The 17,703-nt window shown below is 56.8% G+C and overlaps 1 protein-coding gene across 1 annotated transcript; it reads left to right on the top strand.

Annotated features, from left to right (window-relative positions):
• Window positions 1-4,256: 4,256 nt before the first annotated feature.
• Window positions 4,257-5,623, top strand: PLICBS_001181 (uncharacterized protein; the record flags this gene model as incomplete). Its single annotated transcript, XM_065599742.1, has 2 exons — window positions 4,257-5,455; window positions 5,563-5,623. The coding sequence occupies 2 exons, from the start codon at window positions 4,257-4,259 to the stop codon at window positions 5,621-5,623; spliced, it is 1,260 nt and encodes a 419-aa protein (XP_065455814.1).
• Between the last annotated feature and the right edge of the window lie 12,080 nt (window positions 5,624-17,703).

Raw genomic sequence — 17,703 nt, 5'->3', positions numbered from 1 at the left:
CGCGACAACAGCAGAACCGATGGTGAGGCTCGACTCACAGGGAGCAGACAAAGATCGTCATGATCACGGCGACTCGTAACCCAGCAGGCCGCCTAAGCTATTCTTTGCTCGAATCGGCGGTGATTCTCTAGAATGGCAGATAGGTTAGCAACTTTCGCATGATGTATTATCCATGCAGTAGCTGTTAACAGTGTCTTGGGGAATAAGTCAGAGGAATCGGCGAGGTCGTAGTGAGCAGTCGGGTTCTGTGTTTGCCGTATGCATTACGGCCGTGGACAAGAGGGTGGCGGGTGAAGGGCAAACCTTAATACTCGATATGGGAGGCGAAGTGCGGGTTGTTACACCGCGACATGGATAGGTCGCCAGCCGGGTGAAAGCGCCGCGCGCCTTGTCCGATTTTTGGTGTCACTCTGGAGGCAAATGCATTAGTTCTCGATTGAGATTCACATCCAGGATTGTTTGCCCCGAGGTGAGCGTGGACGGACGCGTTCGGCGATTCCCTCGGATACCGGCCGGAGCTTTTAATCCGCAATGTATGCTGCCTTGGGTGAGGTGACCCACACGGTGCTGGCCGTAGTGGGGCAACAAATGGTCGCATATATGGCCTGCAGTCAGCCAAATGGACGCAGACAGGAGCCCAGAGTCAGCGTGCAGTTCCAGCCACCACCCCTGGGCAGTTGCCAGGTATGGGGATGACCCTCGGATAACCACCAGGAGCTCCTGACAAAAGTCAAAGCATCCGTTACCGAGGGGCAGGCAGGTGCTTCCTGCCGGCCCTTCTGAGCTGATTGGCTCAATCACCTGCCTGTTGAGCAGAAGAGGCTCGAGCGCCATACTATTCCGCCGACCCTGGGACGGCAGGGTAACTGGGTCACACTGGCTTGTGCGTAAAGGTTCGTCACGCGACGAGGCTTCCTCGACACACCAGAAAGACGGAAGTGAATATCCGATAAGTTGACCAGTGCTTACCGCCGACTAGTTTCGCTACTAATGCAACTGGTTTCCAGAAGCTCCCGTGTCCCATTCACGTTGCAACTTGAGGGCGTTATCTCTCCATCCAGGCTGCTCGTCCACGACCACTAGGATCAGGTTCGCGCAAGGGGCCGCCTCTAACATATGTTCGAAGACGGAGGTTGTCTGCACGACAGCGGTAGTTGTTCTAGGAGGGAATTCACCTGGGTCGCGAAGAAAGGATTCCGACACAGCGAGACACGCAATAGCTGAAGCTCTCAGCGGGCCTTCGCCAGTGTCCCCAATTAGGTCCTCCCACTCAGAGGCAAAGGGTACTGCTTTGTCTGGTTCAATGTAGAGCGCATCGCGGCTTTGGTCGAACGGCCGCGCGAATCCAGAGCCCTGGCGGGTCGCGCAAGGACGCACTTCCGTTTGAGTTATCCAGGACAAGGCAGCGCAACGAGATTCCCGACAAATAGTGGCAAGATGCATTGGAACGCGAACCTTATCCAACAAGTGTGCATCAAAGTCCGCGCGAACAGCTTTTTGACCGGCGATATACGTTTCGTCAGGTTCCGAGACGTCGAAGAGTCGCAGGCAAGCCCGCCTGTAGGGCAGCAAGACTGGCTTGTCGGCTTCGCGCAGCGAGATGTGCCATATGTGAATTCGTATCTCCGGTGGGAGTTTGCCGAATAGTAAAAAAGAGCTGCAAGCCGCCGTGTCCTTGCTTTCTGCCGCCTGGCCATCATCTGGGCAGGTGGTGTACGGCTGGGTCGGAGGGAACCTCGGATCTAGACTGTCCACTCCATGGTGCGTTAGGCCATCCCCTGGAGCCGCTTCGGCCAACAATGAAGGGCTGGATGGCATGCTGGTTGAGGAGCCACCCCCGGAGTCGCGGGGCGATGATCATGAGAGTCATCAAGGATCAACGAGAGAAAAGAAGAGGGGAGACAAAAGACAGTTGGAAGAGGGGTATACAGCGCGACATGCCGCCGGGGGGAAGAGGCTTATTAATAGGCGGGCGCGGGCATCTGGGCCTCCTACTTGCCCGGATGATTGGCCAAGGAGCAAGCAGACGAGGCAGCCGCCTCTCCGTAGAAACGCTTGAGAGAGCCGACTCCGCCATGACACGCAGATGCCGGGCGGAGGAGTGTTGGTCGCAAACTCATCATGTGCGACGCCTCGTATCACCGATCAAGCCCTGGCCAAGCCCTGGTCACGGCAGCGACCTCTCAGTCCAAGCTGACCGGCATCACCCAATGACAAGCTCGTGACGCGCACTGCACCAATGTGCAATCGCCATCCGCTGCGGCGTTATGGGTAGAATCGTCCGATCGGTGCGTCATATCCGTCCATGACGCACAACGTTCCTTCATACTGCTGAAACGGGCGTTGGTCGGTCGGTTGCCCTTTGCCGCATGGCACATTCGCCCGAGAAGTGTCTGTCGATACCGAGAAGCGGGATGAAGTTCGACGGAATCGATCTTGGGGAGTCGGGCAAGTAGCGGGGCCATCGAGCGGCTTGCATAAGCGACGTCCGGATGTCTCTATGCGGCGACACTCGGTCAAAATGAGTACGCGTGCTTCGTTCAACGGGAAGCTTGACGCGCGCTGGATGAGGTTGGCGATGGCAGGATCGTGAGCGTGTCTTAACGCGGATGGTCGAGGGAGTCGCGGCACCGTTTGCGACGCGAGGACCAATGGCGTGCAGCCATGCAGGGTGACTGCCAGCCGCCCCTCCTCTTGCGCTGCAGAGATGCCTGGCTCACCCAAGTCGCGCAACCGCACCCCCATGGCTCACCCGGCTCACCCAAAGTCGCGCGATTGGCCGGAGCGCCGGAGCTACTGGCGCATCTGCCACGGAGTCCCTTCCGCCGCTGCTCTGAGGCGCCAGCCATCCATTCAAAGTACTGGACTTTCCTGCCAGCCTGCTGGCCGAAGGGGGGCGGGGAAGAGGTGACTAATCGGCCGCTGATCGATTGGTCGTGACAATCGTCACGTCTCGAGAGACCAGATCTAGTGGTACGGGTCTCAGCGCTTCCTCTATCGCCGCTAGCTCCGCCATGTATGGATTTCCTCGCTCCCAGCCCGACAGCCGCGGAAGTGGTGGCGAGCACATCGCTTGCGATACCATTCGTTATGTAGCACCGGACGAATCCCCTACCTACTCCACCGTTCTTCTTGAGCTAGCCATGCTACAATACCGGGCGCGTCACTTGGTGTCTGGACCGGTTCCGCTTGAGCTTGTCCTCACCCACCACAGGGATGCGTTTCGTCCACAGTTGTAGGGCATGCTCGTGCATGACCTCCATTCATTCTGTGGAAGCCCTCGCCACTATCGACACAATACTCCTAGGTATCCAAGGCTATATCATGAGGTGGACCCGCCCAGTTGCATACATCATCGACCTGCATTCAGCTGCTTGGACTGCGATCTTCGTCTCCTTCGTCCAGCGCGCTGTAGCAGACTATCCGCCAAACGTGGAGACAATCCAGCGGGCGGATGAGGCGCGACTTATGTTCTTATTACAGAGCGAACATCACAGCACACCACCCCTTGTCCCGTTCCCACCATTGGGAGCGATTGCACTGAGGGACTGCGTCCTGGAGGTGCAATTGCACGCTTCTTGTGGCAGCAGCCATGGGCTTCTATATGCGGGCTGGGCGTGGGATTGTGATGGGGATGTAAAAGTCGCCCAAAACCCAGTCAGCAGCCCACTGGAACTCGGCCATGCCAATGGACACTCCGTTGCCAGTATCGCCATTCGCTACGACAAACTTGACCGCGATCGCGACTGCTCGGAGGCTATGACGAGAAACATGTTCAAATGGCTTCGCGATGCGGACGGCTATCCAGTTGCCGAGCGTAGTATACATGATTGGATTGACGATGATTGGAGCTCAGGGGACGAGAGTGCTGCCCCTGAAGGCGATGGATTGTCGACTACGGATCGGCGAGTCGGTCCATGGATATCCCGGGGAGTAACGACGCGATCGCATACAATTTGAGCCTTTTCGCGATGCTGTTAATTGAGCAGTATAATTGGGAGAAAGAATACCCAGAGCAGATGCGCGACCGCAGGATACGGATGGCATTGAACGTACCTTTAGTACACTGCGGTCGAATCCTGCCGTGTGTGACTGAACACCATTGCTGCGACTTCCTGGGAAGCTGCGAGTGGAGCACAACCCGTGGTGGAGCTGTTGTTGCCCAGTCATGATGATCACGTGACAATAACAATGCACCTAGCGTTCCGTCATCCTGAGCATGCAGCTGCGCCATCAACAGCTTCACGCCATCAACCATGGACGAACACGAGGCTACGAGATTACTACGTTTGCTGGAAGAAGCTAAAACTCAACTAAGCCAAGAGCGACAGCGACGTAAGGACGCGGAGGCCGTTGCCGCTGCCGCGCGGCCACAAACACTTCCCGACTATCTCCAGGCCTGCCACCAACTCAGCCTGGAAATCGACATAGTTACAGACAAGAGCCTCACGACACAAGGAGAGCCCACTAAACCTGCAGGTCGCAGGTTTCCACAGCAAATCATTCCTTGGGACAACTTTGCCGCCGCGCAAGAAGAAACATGGAACCAGCTAGCAGCTGACAATGCGTTTTTTACGGACACCATTTACCCATCTGCGAACCAAGTGGACTATGTCGCATCCTTGAACAGGCCAATCAGCAGCGAACTTGATCTTCGAAACTTTGAGCGAGATACGGTCGAGATTGCCGTTCAGAGACTTCTTGACGGAGTGTACGGGAGCGAGCGTCTGCGGAACGATCTCAACATGCAAGGCACGGTCGTGTTCAAGAACCATACGAACCTAGGCTCGGACGAGGAATCCGTCTCTGAATCGCTAGAGGGCCTGACAATCCAGGCGACTGCGACAACTGGTGCCCCAAGGCGCCGAGCCAAGGGCAGAGGAAACCGACGAGCGGATCAGTTCTGCATCTATCGAGAGAAGAACGGACGATCCGACCCTTCTCTTGCGATCGAATACAAAGCACCACACAAGCTGAGCCTGGATCAAATCGTGGCTGGCCTGGGTTGTGAGATCCGACCACAGTATGATGTGATCAACGCAGAAGGGGAAGGCTTTGAGTTTGAGTCAAAGCGCCTCTGTGCAGCGGTCATTACGCAGCTGTTCTCGTATATGGTGGGCTTGGGCACGTCCTACGGCTATGTCTGCACAGGAGAAGTTTTTATTTTCCTGCATATTCCCGCAGAGAACCCGTCCATTGTCTACTATGCGATGCAGGTTCCAAACCTAGACGTCATAGACGACGATGAGACCAGATTGCATCGGACAGCTGTTGCACAAGTCTTTGCTTTTGTGCTCCGAGCTGCTCTGGAGGAGCCGCTACCGCAGTCGTGGTTTGATGCCGCCGAAAGGCTTGGGACTTGGGCCGTGGAGTACGAGAAGATACTCGAAGATGTCCCGGTTTCCGCGCGCAAGCCACAACATGAGACCCCCTATAAACCGCAGCGCTGGAAAGGGTTCGCACGGTCGCCGATCCGCACGCGTTACAGAGCCTCTTGCCTGGCAATGGGTCGCGATGCTTTGCATCAACACGAAGACGACGAATCGGACAGCCCAACGCCAGATCCGCCAGCCTCGAGCACGAGAGTAACAAGGTCATCGCAAAGAGCCAATGCAAGAGGTAGCAACGAAGTCCAACGGCGAGGCAATCGGCAACAAAACATACGACAACGTCAGTATTGCACTCACCGATGTCTTCGCGGATTGGCTTTTGGAGATGCAATGGACAAAAAGTGCCCGAACGTCTTGGACCATGGACGAAGTCACGTTGACCTCGAACATTTTCGACATTGCATCTTGGAACAACTTGCTACAGACCGTGGGCGCGACTCGAACTGTATTCCACTTGGTCTTTCTGGCTTACATGGAACGCTCTTTAAAGCGTGCCTCGTCACGCATGGCTATACTTTTGTCGCCAAAGGTGTGGAGGAAGGCGACGCCAGTATTCTGCGTCACGAAGCCCGCATATATGACCGACTGCGAGACATACAAGGGGTACATGTTCCCGTGTCTCTCGGGATAGTTGATCTGATCCTCCCATACTACTTTGACGGCAGGATTTGTACACGCTTCTTACTTCTTAGCTACGCTGGGCGCCCTCTTAATCACTTCGAAGATTCGCTCGACCAAGGTTTCCTCACACAGGTCCCCGAAGCATTTGCGGCGATACACAAGCGTCGTGTGCTCCACCAGGATGCAGAGCCGAGGAATGTACTGTACGATGGAAGGAAAGTCATGGTTGTGGATTTCGAACGAGCGAATATCCGCGAACGCCCAGCCCTGGGACCGATCAGCCCGAACGGGCACAGTCGAAAGAGGAAGCAAATCAGTAAGCAGCACGCACACGATCTGTTTGCGCAGGAAATGGAGAGGGTCCGATATAATTTGGCAAGCATCGTAAGGCACACTAAATGACAGGTGCATGGGAAGCCCCTCTGGCCTGATGAGAACCTTACCCCGTGCGAGTGCAGCATACTCCTAGTCAGATGAAATATTTGGGGCAGACAGCATCGAAATCTCCCTTAACGTCGTCACCAGACCCCATAGTATCGCGTAGCTTCCATTCCCAGCTGTTAAGTAAATTTGATCCCCAAACAAGCACGGTATTGGAGCCCACGGCAGCCCCTAGGGCGGTTACAGTACTGAGACTCGTCGCGAGCGACCAAGCCGCCATCTGCAAGTTATTGAAGCGGTGAAAATCGGGACTGACCAGCGCCCGGGTATGGCGCCGTGGAAAGCAGGCCTCTATCGTGTGTTCCACAACAGAGGTACATCCCTGAGATCGCCGCCCCTTGCAGCGCTCGCAATTCTCAGCCCCGACAAGAGAAAGACATTCTCTGCGGTAATGCTGGTCCAAGGCCGGACGATTATAATCGAAGGGAAAGCATGACCCGTCGACGACCTGGCGCTCAAATCCCGACCATGCAAAACTGACGCCGAAGTAAACCTCGAACAGCCGGAGCTCTGCCGTGAAGATCTGGTGGATACAGACGAGCAGGCGCGGATCACACCGTAGAAGCAGGTCCATCTTCTTTCCAGGGCCGAACTGGTCCACGAAGCGCGTGATAAGCCAGCTTGTGGCTTCGTTTTCGCGGTGTCGCAGAGAATACAGCACTGAGCACGAGATTACTGGACAGTAGCTGCTGAATATGGCGGGTGTAGTCGTGTCAGGGTTCTCATAGCGGTAGACCAGACGCTGCCGCATAACATCTTCGGTATCTTTGATGGGACGGGACTTTGAAGGGCGACAGTCCTTGAACAGCTTGCGGAAAGAAACCATGGCGAGACGCGGTGGAGTGATTGATGCGTGGGCGGTGCTCTGCACGAGAAGCGCCAGGTTTTATGGCAGCCAGCAAACCGGAAACGCATGCAGTCAATATTAATATATGCTTGGCGCTGTGGCACCCCAAGTTATTTTAACATGTAATGCATACTGCTCCGCGTCTGACGGGTGCCCGGCCCCACTACATCCGAAGATGGAGACAATCGGAGCCGATACAACGCGGTCATGCGGAGAGTCACCAGCCACTGCCTCGTTCGTCGTTGTGAGCTATTTTGGTCCGGCGCTTAGAAGCAGTAAGTTCCGGCCTAACCTTGACCTCACAACAGCTATACTTTTTTACGATGTGGGAGGGTGAGAAAGTCTTGCAGCGTGGTAGATCTCTTGTGTGCATTTTACATGTGCGGATCACCAGGGCCGACGCCAGGGCCGACGTAGGACGATAGGGAGGCATTGTCGGGTTCTGGGTCGGTCATGTTCCCCAGCCAAACCAAAGAAGCCGGAGCGGGGTCGGCTGTCGTGCTCCTCCTCCGAAGGGGCCCGGAGCGGGGGCCAAGGGCCCCCCGAGAACTAGTCCTCTTCGCAGTCACTTCGTCTACATCCAGCGCGTGCCGTAATTGAACCTTATTGGATGTGACTTGTGCTACATATGGATTGGCTATGGTCTGTCCCTGCTGCCAACTATGCCACTCAAAGGCGGGTTCGGGGCTGCTCTGTCGACGGGGCGGTCGATTGCCCAGTTCTCGTCACCATCCATGGTGTCTAATATTCGTGAGCAACACGAACTTCGAAACGGTCACGCTAGTACCCACCAGATGCCTCAAAGCAAGCTCCGTGGTTACTAGCTTTTGAATGGTCGCTTTGTCACGCTCGTTCTCTTGACGTAGACGGGCGTTGTCGTGCCTGAGCGCGTGGACCAAGTCCTGGAGGCCCACCACGTGGGCCACCACACGGCAAAAGCGATCGTCACTTCGCAATAGTTCTTGCTTCGTGACCTGGTGGCTTCGGACTTCCCGCAGCAGAAGAACTCGTTCCTGGCGCTTGCGACGGCAGCTGGTAGAGGTAGGCATATTCGATGAATGGAAGACGTTTGCGTCCTTCTGCGTCGGCGGCAGTGTCTGGTCTTCATATAGAACGGTCGCAGGCGCTGCAAGTGCGAGTGGGCCGCCGTTGGCGCCGACCGTACCGGCCTCCGGTCCAACCGCCGCACTGAGCCGACCCGGACTGCCCCACCTCAAAGCCGGCACGGAGACAAGGGGCCGTCCGTGGCTGACGGAGTTCACGCTTCGGCTTGCTTGAAGTAGGAAATGTTGCGAGACTCTTAGGCAGTAGTTACAGCCAAAATTGATTCATGTCCTAAAATTACACAGCCCAAGACCAAGGCGTAGCCGAGCGTAGGCCCGAAAAGACTGTCCCACAGCGAGAAATTTCAGGCAAATCCCAACTTGGGTTCCCCAATGATGATGCCACAGAGCTCCGAAAATTGTCGCATCTCAGCGCGTCACTGCCCGTAGCGCATAGGGACACAAGATTTGCCAGCCGCCGGAGCCTGTTCAATGGTAGATCCACCGCATGCGTCGTGAAGGTCGCTTCGCAGTCCCGGTAGCGGGTTTCAAACGGGTCCGAGATGGAGCATACTCGCCCGTTGAATTCAGTCCAAGTAATGCTGGCGATGTTTTGCCGTCTCTCCGCGAGCCAAGCGCTAAGTAGAGCCTGGTGAGAGTTCTGTATGAATCCACGATACATGTCGCCAAAGTCAAGCACGATGGACTCGTGGTCGTTGAAACTGCGCGTTATGGGTGAACCACGGCAGGCTCGTTCGACTCGGAATCCTCTAAGCTCGTACTTCCGGGTGTCTGGTTGCTGCACCAAGCTTTCTTGTCCTTGTTGCTGCCTCCAAATGGTCGACGTTTTGGCGCTTGCTTCGCCATAGTGCATATGGGCGGCGCACCATCCACTGATGAAGCATTGGACGTGGCTTGCGTACACCTCCTTGAGAAAGCTCATGCCACCTCTCAAATCATCGCGGTCATTGCCAATGATGAGTTGGACCTGCTGCGCTCCTTTGCTCGGGTGCAACCTGCCGTACAAAGTGGTGAATTCGTGGCCAGCTGTTGGATTGTCGAACTGCCAACCAACACCACTCTTGTCCAGAGCATTAATCATGTCTGACACTGACTCCTTGTATCCTGGGACGAAAAATTTCCAAGCCGACTCATCACGGCTTGACCCTGGCACAAAAAACTCCAGTGCACGGGAGCCAACGAGAATGCAGCCCGTGTCAAACATCGCCGACAGTAGCGTAACTGGATGGCTGAACGTTTTGGACAGGTAGGATACCGGGTCGACTCTCGTACTGTAACATTGCTCAAGAATGGAGCTATATGTAAATGCATCTCTCAGGGTCATGGCATCTGCCAGGCTGAGCTTGTTTACCACGCCCTGCAAGGCGGGCTTGTTGGATTTGGTTGGAGACATGTTGGAGTTGACTGAGAACTTGAGCTGACTGCGCGAGCAACGATGCGATGCGAATCTGAAGATGTTCTGCATCTTCTCTTAAATGGTCCTGCCATGTTCCTCTCGAGTAATATGGCTAATTCCAACGAAGCCTAAAGTTAACATCGTCAACTCTCAAAATTAATGGCGGCAGACGATTGAGCTTGGATCTGCGGGGCAGGCCGGGAGTGACTGGCACCCACGGCGGTTCCGCAGCAGGGGCGCCAGGGAGGGCCGCAGTGGTTGGTGGTATCATCACCCACCCCACCAGGGGGTTTCCAGTAAATTGTGGACAGGTCCAGGGGCGCTACCAGTAACTGTTCGACTTCCTACAGCGAGGTTACTGGTCGACAGCCCCCTGCATCACTGAGGCTACCAGCACACAGCGCTCTAGAAGGTACTAGCACCTCGATTCTACCGGGAACGAGCGCTACGAGGTTGCTGGCACCATGACGCTACCAATAACCAAGCTCCTAATGATTACCAGGAGCCCCAGGCTGCTACTAACCAGCAGTGCACCCTTACTGGCAACAAGCGCCATAAGTGTTTCGGCATTACCAGTAATCGTCGCCTGCTGGGGTGTGGTTGATGGTCACTGCAACACACCCGGCGGGTTCTGACAGTAACCGCTGACCCGCTGCACGGCCTGCTACAACTTCAGCAAATATGGTTACCAGTGACTTAGAACCTCATTGCTGTCGAAGGTACTTCTCATTCTAAGGAAGGCGCTTGTATCTTGCCTCCATGCGCTAAGAGCCCAGTGGCAGCAAACTGAGATCAACGGCGACGGTCTCTCGTGAGGCTAGATGCCATGCTTGACTGCGATGAATGGCAAAACGATTCTGTGAACGTGCGGGTGGGACACATCAAGCGAGACACTCTTCCCGCCGCGGATTGCAGTACATCAATAGCGAGACCCAAGGAGTAAGATACCTCCACACGTCCTGGGTCACCAGGCAAGTAAAACAACCATCCACCCGTTCGAGGAATACGGAATCGCAAGCGCATAGGACCTCCCGTTGGCCTTGCGCGACAGCGAACTCTTTCTGCGCCTTCGAGCACTGGTCAAGGCAGCTTGTCCGCACATGACTAGAGGTCGCCACGGAAGTCCAAACCGCCATTGTCAACGCGAATGCTGAGAGTCTCATCGCAATATCCGTAAGCTGGTTGATCGATTTCCCTGTAATGAAATGCTTAGTAGGTGAGGACCCTTCCGTCCGACCGTGCCTCACCTTTGGATGCGTTGGGTCCTTGACGAGATCGGTTTGTTCGTGAGGTAAAGGAGCGGTGGAGAGTGGTGTTTGGAGTCCAGTGTTGCTGGCGGTCTCTACCAGCAGTTAAGGCCCGGAGTTGTCGGGGGCCACGAGCCGAGGCCTTCATTAACCCGGCCGGAACACGGACGGCCTTGCGGGGTCAACGAGCACAGGCGATAGCGGGTAGTATGGCAAAGTGGGGCCGGGAGGTTGAGGCCCATGACCGGAGTTGACGGGCGCCTGCGGGCGCCTACGGGCCGGATCACGGACGGCCTTGCGGGGTCAAAATGCAAAAGGCGACCGCGGGCTCCGCGTCGTATTGCTCTCATTCCATTCATCCCTAAGAAGGCTAGAACATGGGGCCTTGGGACAGGGACAGGGCCTTCGGAGAGAGGCTGCTCACAGAGCTCCCTCGCAAACCCTGCCCGGTTCATGCAATGAGGTGCGCCATGCGGTGGGGCAGGCGGGCGGCTAGAAAGTCGTGGCGTCGAGCTTGGAAATGTGACAGGCGACTCGCGGAGTCCTTAGGTCAAGGAGAAGAGCTCGGAGGGAGCCCGACCTCACCACGCAATGCGAACGGTTGACGGGGGAGCGCTTCGGCCATTGCTCGTCACGTCTGACATCCCTGGTTTGGCACTTGGCATCTGCGGCGCTTCGCTTAGCTCTCTTCCCTCCCTTCACGATCCGAACCAACAGTTGTCTCTTCAGAAGGACGCAGGCTGTACCCCTGTCCGCAATGGACGCGGAACCAGGAAATGATTCCCGTCCTCAACGGACGACGAACGCCGAGCCTGTGGCATGTGTCTACTTGCGGGGTCGCTGAAATCGGTGATGAATGAACTGCTGAAGCCCCGCCCCACCGATGATGCTGAACCCTCCTCACCGTACCTGGTGCGATTCACATCGCTTTCGCTTCTTAACTCACTCTTCTGGATTCACCCTGCACTCGCATGGCTGCTGAGCCCCGGCCGTACATGTGCTTCGGGCAAACTCTGTGGCCGTTCGGATGGCCAGAGCCGGTTTGCAAGCTACAATTGAGTGAGTTCTAGAGGCAAGGTCGTTTGCCGCGCCTGGACAAAGATGGTACCTGCGTGGCGAGGTGGAGACATCGTGCTGTACGTGGACGCAGACAAATGCAGGTGCCGCCCAACGACTGTCCGCGCATGTCAGCGGGGGCGCGTCAGATCCAGGTAGCAGCCAGCACCTGAACCCTCGTAATGGAACCAGGGCGTCAAGCAAATTCGTGCCCTGCCCTCAAGCTCACGCTTCCATCGAGAGCACGAGGGATGGTGGCCCATGCACAAAGTACAGGTCATGGATCATATCACGCTGTGACACTACTGCATTAGCGGACCGTCCCGTCGGGACGTGCATGCCAAACTATCGCCGTGTGCTTCCTATTGGGCGGGCGGCAACGGCCCCTGACGCCAGCAGAAGTCCCCTCACACGGTCGCTCGTGCCAGACGGGCCGGGTTTGTCAATCATTGTCCATGCCAACTAAGCCCCCCTTGGCCTGGTTGCTTTGGTTCGCTCTTCCTCTTGCGACGCGGCCCATCTTCATCCGCCCGACGGGCTCTATTTCGCGACGCCATCTCCGCTCCCCAAGTTTGGGCCTCGTTCGGGGAAAAGTGTCGAGCGTTGCTACATGTCTGCAGATCAGGGTGGCATGGACTGTTTGGCATGGAGGGGCCGTGATCAAGTGCCAGAATCCGGCCCGTGGGGGCAGAGGTGGAGGCGGAGGAAGGGCTCGTCACGAACACGCACAAAGCGGCTTCGCGTTTGGTACATGAGGGTCGGATAGGGACAGCGACTTCGGAGGCTTAAACCGGGGACGAAGGCAGTCCAGAGGATTCTGGAGACACAATGGGCTTGGTTCATGCATGGCATTGATCGGGACTTGTTTTAGCGTTAAAGGAAGTGGCAAAAGGTTGCAGCGCGGCTTGATTGTGCGCGAGACACTCTCTCTGCGGCGCAGCCTGCCGCACCTCTTGCATCTCAGCTGCTTCGGGCTTTATCCTCATGACGGGTGTATCAATTCGGAAGAAGTCCGAGCCTGGACGGCCCACGGTTGGAAGGTGCTTCGCCGTGCAGCACTCGTCCACTTGCCCGTTTTCTCCAACACCCTCCGAGCCGATCGCCGATCTGCATTGGGTGTGCATGTGCGGTCTGTCGCTTGCTTGTCACCGGAGAGCGCCCAGCAAGTGTAAGAACGGGGCCCGCTCCCATGCTTTCTATTGTGCCCCAAGCGGACAAACGCTGGATAGTTTGGCGCGGCCTTTGCCTGAACATGCCCATGGTTCTCATTGCTTTCCGCCAACGGATTATGCGGGGGCGCAGCGCGCGGTGGAGGGTGACGGAGGAGCCATTGCACAGGCATTGCTCTTTGTTTGACAGCAGTTGGGGCGCCGCCATTCTCAGGGACAATGGTTGCCTAGATGATCGGCATCGACCCCACCTCCTTCGTTCTCGTTCAGCAGGCCGGCTTGCAAGGGTGCACGAAGATTTAGTCCCATGTCCAGTCCGGAAACATGGCGGCATGTCCACAACACGTCCATGTCGTCCCCGCATTGTGTCGACCTGCTCTGACCACAGCGCGGGTGGGGAGTTGGTGCGCGCTGTTTTGGGAACAGAACTTCCGATGGCCTAAGCCTTTACAGTTAAGTTATGCTTGTTGTCCGCGACAATTTGTCGACGAGTCAGTCCGGAATGAATCACGATAGCTCGTCAGGCGTCGCTGTTTGCAGGGTATCCCCCTGTAGAGCCTCAGCGCCGCGCTACCCCTCGTCCAAGCGTCGCCTGCTCTCCCTGTGTCCTCGACAGCTCCCCGGAGACATCTGAACATGCGACCCTGTCGCGCCCACTTCGTCTTGTCACACGCTGACGGAACCACAGGCTAACTTCCGGCTGCTACCCTCCTCGCCAGCCCAAGCCCTGGACCATGGGCGTCGTCTGATGCACCGACCAGGCGCAAGCCCGGGATGTTCGGAAGTATGGCAAGACATGCCGGTACTCTCGCGCGGTCGCTTCTGCAAGATGCTGCGAGGCCAGGCCAAGTCGCGTGAGTCAGGTCCACCTGCAGCGCTGCAGCCTAGATTTGAAGCTGTGGGCCGATGCTCGCCAGAGTGACATTGACGCATCGCCAGAGGCTTGCTTCCACATCGAAGCCAGCAGCAGCCCTGCGCCGTACTGGTTCCTGTGACCAGGACCCCTGGCTCGCATCCCGTTGCGGCACGTCTCGGAGCAACGGGTCCGCGGTAACGCGGTCGGGGGCAGGAAAGTACCCGGGGTGTACGCGTGGGGGGCAGTGACAGCGATGGTCTGGCCTCGAGGACCATGTTTTGCCCACCGAGTCTTCGCTGCAGTTTGACACGGATCAGTCCGACAAACCTTTCGCGCTCTGCAGCAACTCCATTATTAGATACCGACATGCTTCTGGCTTTTTGGCCCTCCTGAGCGCCACAGCGCACCGGCCCTTGCTAGATGTGTTGGTACCATACTGGCAACCGTGCTGCACCACCTGTCGCTGTGCACCAGCAGCCGAGTGAACGCGGTAAATAGTAGGCGACGGTGAAGAAGACCTGTAGTTGCACTAAACCTCGCCAGACCTTGTACACCACGTCCTGGCGTATGGCGGATCTGCCACAAGTAGATCGATCTGCAAGATCCGGCGGAAGGTCGGGGCATGACCGTGATGAGACAGACTGGCGTGCCATTACAGCTCGTTCGGCGGGGTGCAGCAGGTCGTCGGCTCATTCCAACCGAGCGCACAGCTGCTGCTCGCTGCAGCTCACATGGCACGCGCAGGACATGCATGCATTGATAGCGCGACGCCAAGCGCTTGTGCGATCACAGCGTTGGCGAACCGGCCACCACCTCTTCCCTCTGGAGGGAGCTACATCCCTGGATGGCCACCGCGGGAACCACGGCCAAGCCCCGGGCGCACACTGTGTACTTTTCGACGCTGGACCTGTCGGCGCGTGCTTGCGCGTGATGCACCGATCATGATGCCCACATGCAAGTTTACTGATGCACGAGAAATGGGCGGTAAATAAGAACCACACAAAGCCGAGTCGACACGCTTAGAGTTCGCATTTAGATATACCTCTTCTACACTTCGCCCGGCACTCTCAAATTGCTTTGCTCGACCAGGAAAAGTATGTGTTTCTTTGACCAAACCGTCTGGCCTTGCGGCTTTTGGCGATGGGGCGTGTTTCGGCAACAATGCAACAAGGAATACAGAATTGGGGAAACATGCGGCTTGAAACTCGTCTACCAAGTCAACCAACCGTCGAAGCCTTGCATTCTATGCAGGGACATCGCCCGAAAAAACCGCCGCATAATTAAAATGAGTGCAGATGTTGCCAGATGGCGGCGGGAGCAAATCTTTCCGGCAACGATTGAGATGACAGAACGGCAGCTGAACGATCTGCGACACGAGGTCGTCGGTCTGACGAAGCGCCACATGCGTTGGAGTTTGTCGTGTCAAGGCCTCCTCGTCGCTGGCGAAGCTCTTTAAGCCATGTGAAATTCTGCTCATGGCGGCAATGACGGCGAATTGAATCCGGGTTGTAGTAGTTAGCACACTAGGCCTGCAGGGGCCAAATAATTGAAGGGATCTCAAAGCTGCTGAACGTGCAGGTCATTCTGAGCGCGAAACGGGTCTCAGGCCTGTGAAGCCGAGTGCGCGTTGCCGCTTCCTATGCTCCTCAGCTGGTGAATCTACGCACAGATGTCGCCATGGGCGACGAACACTGCGGTCTATGCTGCGACAGCGACCGTATGGGCGACGCGAGGGGCGTCGCGAACAGAGCGGCCACCCAGGTGCTGGCCCCGCGAGCGCCCCCTAAATCCGTTTCCCGGACGGGGCACTGACACAGGGAGCACGGTGGGGAAATTACGCTGTAGCAGTTGCCTCAAAGGCTCTTGCATCGGGCAGGCAAGTCAGTTCAATTACACAAGCTAACTACTTTCGCTGTGAGTAGGTTCGTCTTCGCGCCTTTCCTTCTTGCGCCGTGGCCCCTCCTCATCCGCAACGCGAGGTCTTTTGCGGCCAGCCCTCTTGCGATGCTCACTCTTTTGACCACCAGGAGCGAGCGGATCGTGGCTGCTGTCCATGTCCCCTCGTCTGCATGGGTGTGCCGTGACTGGTGATGGCAAGAGCAGGGGCGGAGGCTCCAATGTGGGGGGTGCTGCAGAGAATGCAGGCGGCTTTTCGAAAGATGTAGCAGTCATGTCGGCCCCTGTGCTGCCAAAACGCGGCGAGTATTCGAGGCGGGGTGTTTGCTCCACGTGAAGGATAATTTTGTGTTCTCCTTCACCCGGCAGATAGAGATCGGTCTGGATGGAAATCCATGGCGACGCTGGTGGGATGGAGCCATTGTCGGGGTAAAATGTGAGAGACATTCGGGGCGTAATTGCAGTATCCATGGTTTGAGCCTTAAATGCCCTTTCGCCGAATGTCGTGGGGAACCATACGAGGATGTCTCCATTTTCATCACTATTGGACTCGAGGATGGCAAAATTGTTGTACATCTCGTCTCGGCAGTCCAGAACTGCCAGGACTCCGGGAAGCCCAAGCTCAAAAGCGTCGACAACTTTGCATGTAAAGGGTGCCATGGTGAGTAGACTTGAGGAAATGCATATGCTGCGTCACAGGTACTGAGATGTTGTTATTTAATCCCCTCCCTGAAGCCGCGCAAGTCTTCAGACAATTAATTCTAACCAGCTGATTTAAAACAGGCGATGGGCCCAATGCTCCTGTGTGCAGGAAGACGGACGAGCGCCGTAGCGCCGGAGGTGTGGGGCCGTTATCGCTGGCCGGCCAAGCCCCGGGAGCCGCGTCCTCCTGTCGCAACACCGGACACAGGTTTAAACTAGCGTGCCTGTCGCGGCTCGCCCGAGAAAGTAATGCGCAGCCGTCGGTGGCCGGACGCTTAGTGCGAGATGGTCTACAACGTGCAGGACTTCACGCCGAAGCGCCAGACGCAGTGATGGGCAGAGGGCGCAGAATGGAGACATGGCCGAGGGGCCCCATTGATGGCGAGCGATTCGCAGGCGCTTGAGTAACAAAGGATCGAACAAGGGTGAGTGGAATCGTCGTGCAATGACAGCGCTTCAGTAGCCGCCGGGCCGTCATGGATGTAACATCCCAGTTGTGGCGTTTCGTGGCGGGCAGACTGACCTGACGCGGCTCGTCGAGGGACGGGCACTCCCACCAACAACGATTGCCATCACATTTAGACAGCGGCGCCGGGAACGCCGGCTGCCGCTCCGCCTCCCGCCGCTAGTTCCTTGGGCAAGTGGCGAGGGCAGCGCGGCCAGGCACAAGCTTCACCATTCTGGGCGCTCATGATGGTGTATCAACAGCGTTTGTATTAGAGCAAAGCTACATAAAACTCATCAGCGGTACCGGTCCCTGCTCCTCTCATGGTATGATGGCGGAGATTCCACCCGCGTTGACGTTCTCCGAGAGCCGCGAGATTGTCTCCGAGAATCTCGGTAGCTTGGCCTGTTGGAATGTGGTCGAGATTCATGCGGAGCACTTCGGCGGCGAGGCGCCTCGATCTTGTCAAAGCTGGTGGCTGTCAGACTAGCACATGGGGTGGGGCAGAGGAAGGGTGACCTACAGCTTCGTCACGGCGTAAGCGCAAGCGAGCGCTACAGACAATTTGATGAA

Source organism: Purpureocillium lilacinum (assembly GCF_023168085.1).
Source record: "Purpureocillium lilacinum CBS 284.36 DNA, scaffold_1, whole genome shotgun sequence".
Classification (NCBI taxonomy): domain Eukaryota; kingdom Fungi; phylum Ascomycota; class Sordariomycetes; order Hypocreales; family Ophiocordycipitaceae; genus Purpureocillium; species Purpureocillium lilacinum.
Note: the sequence above shows the minus strand (reverse complement) of the source record. Positions and strands in the feature narration are given on the sequence as shown.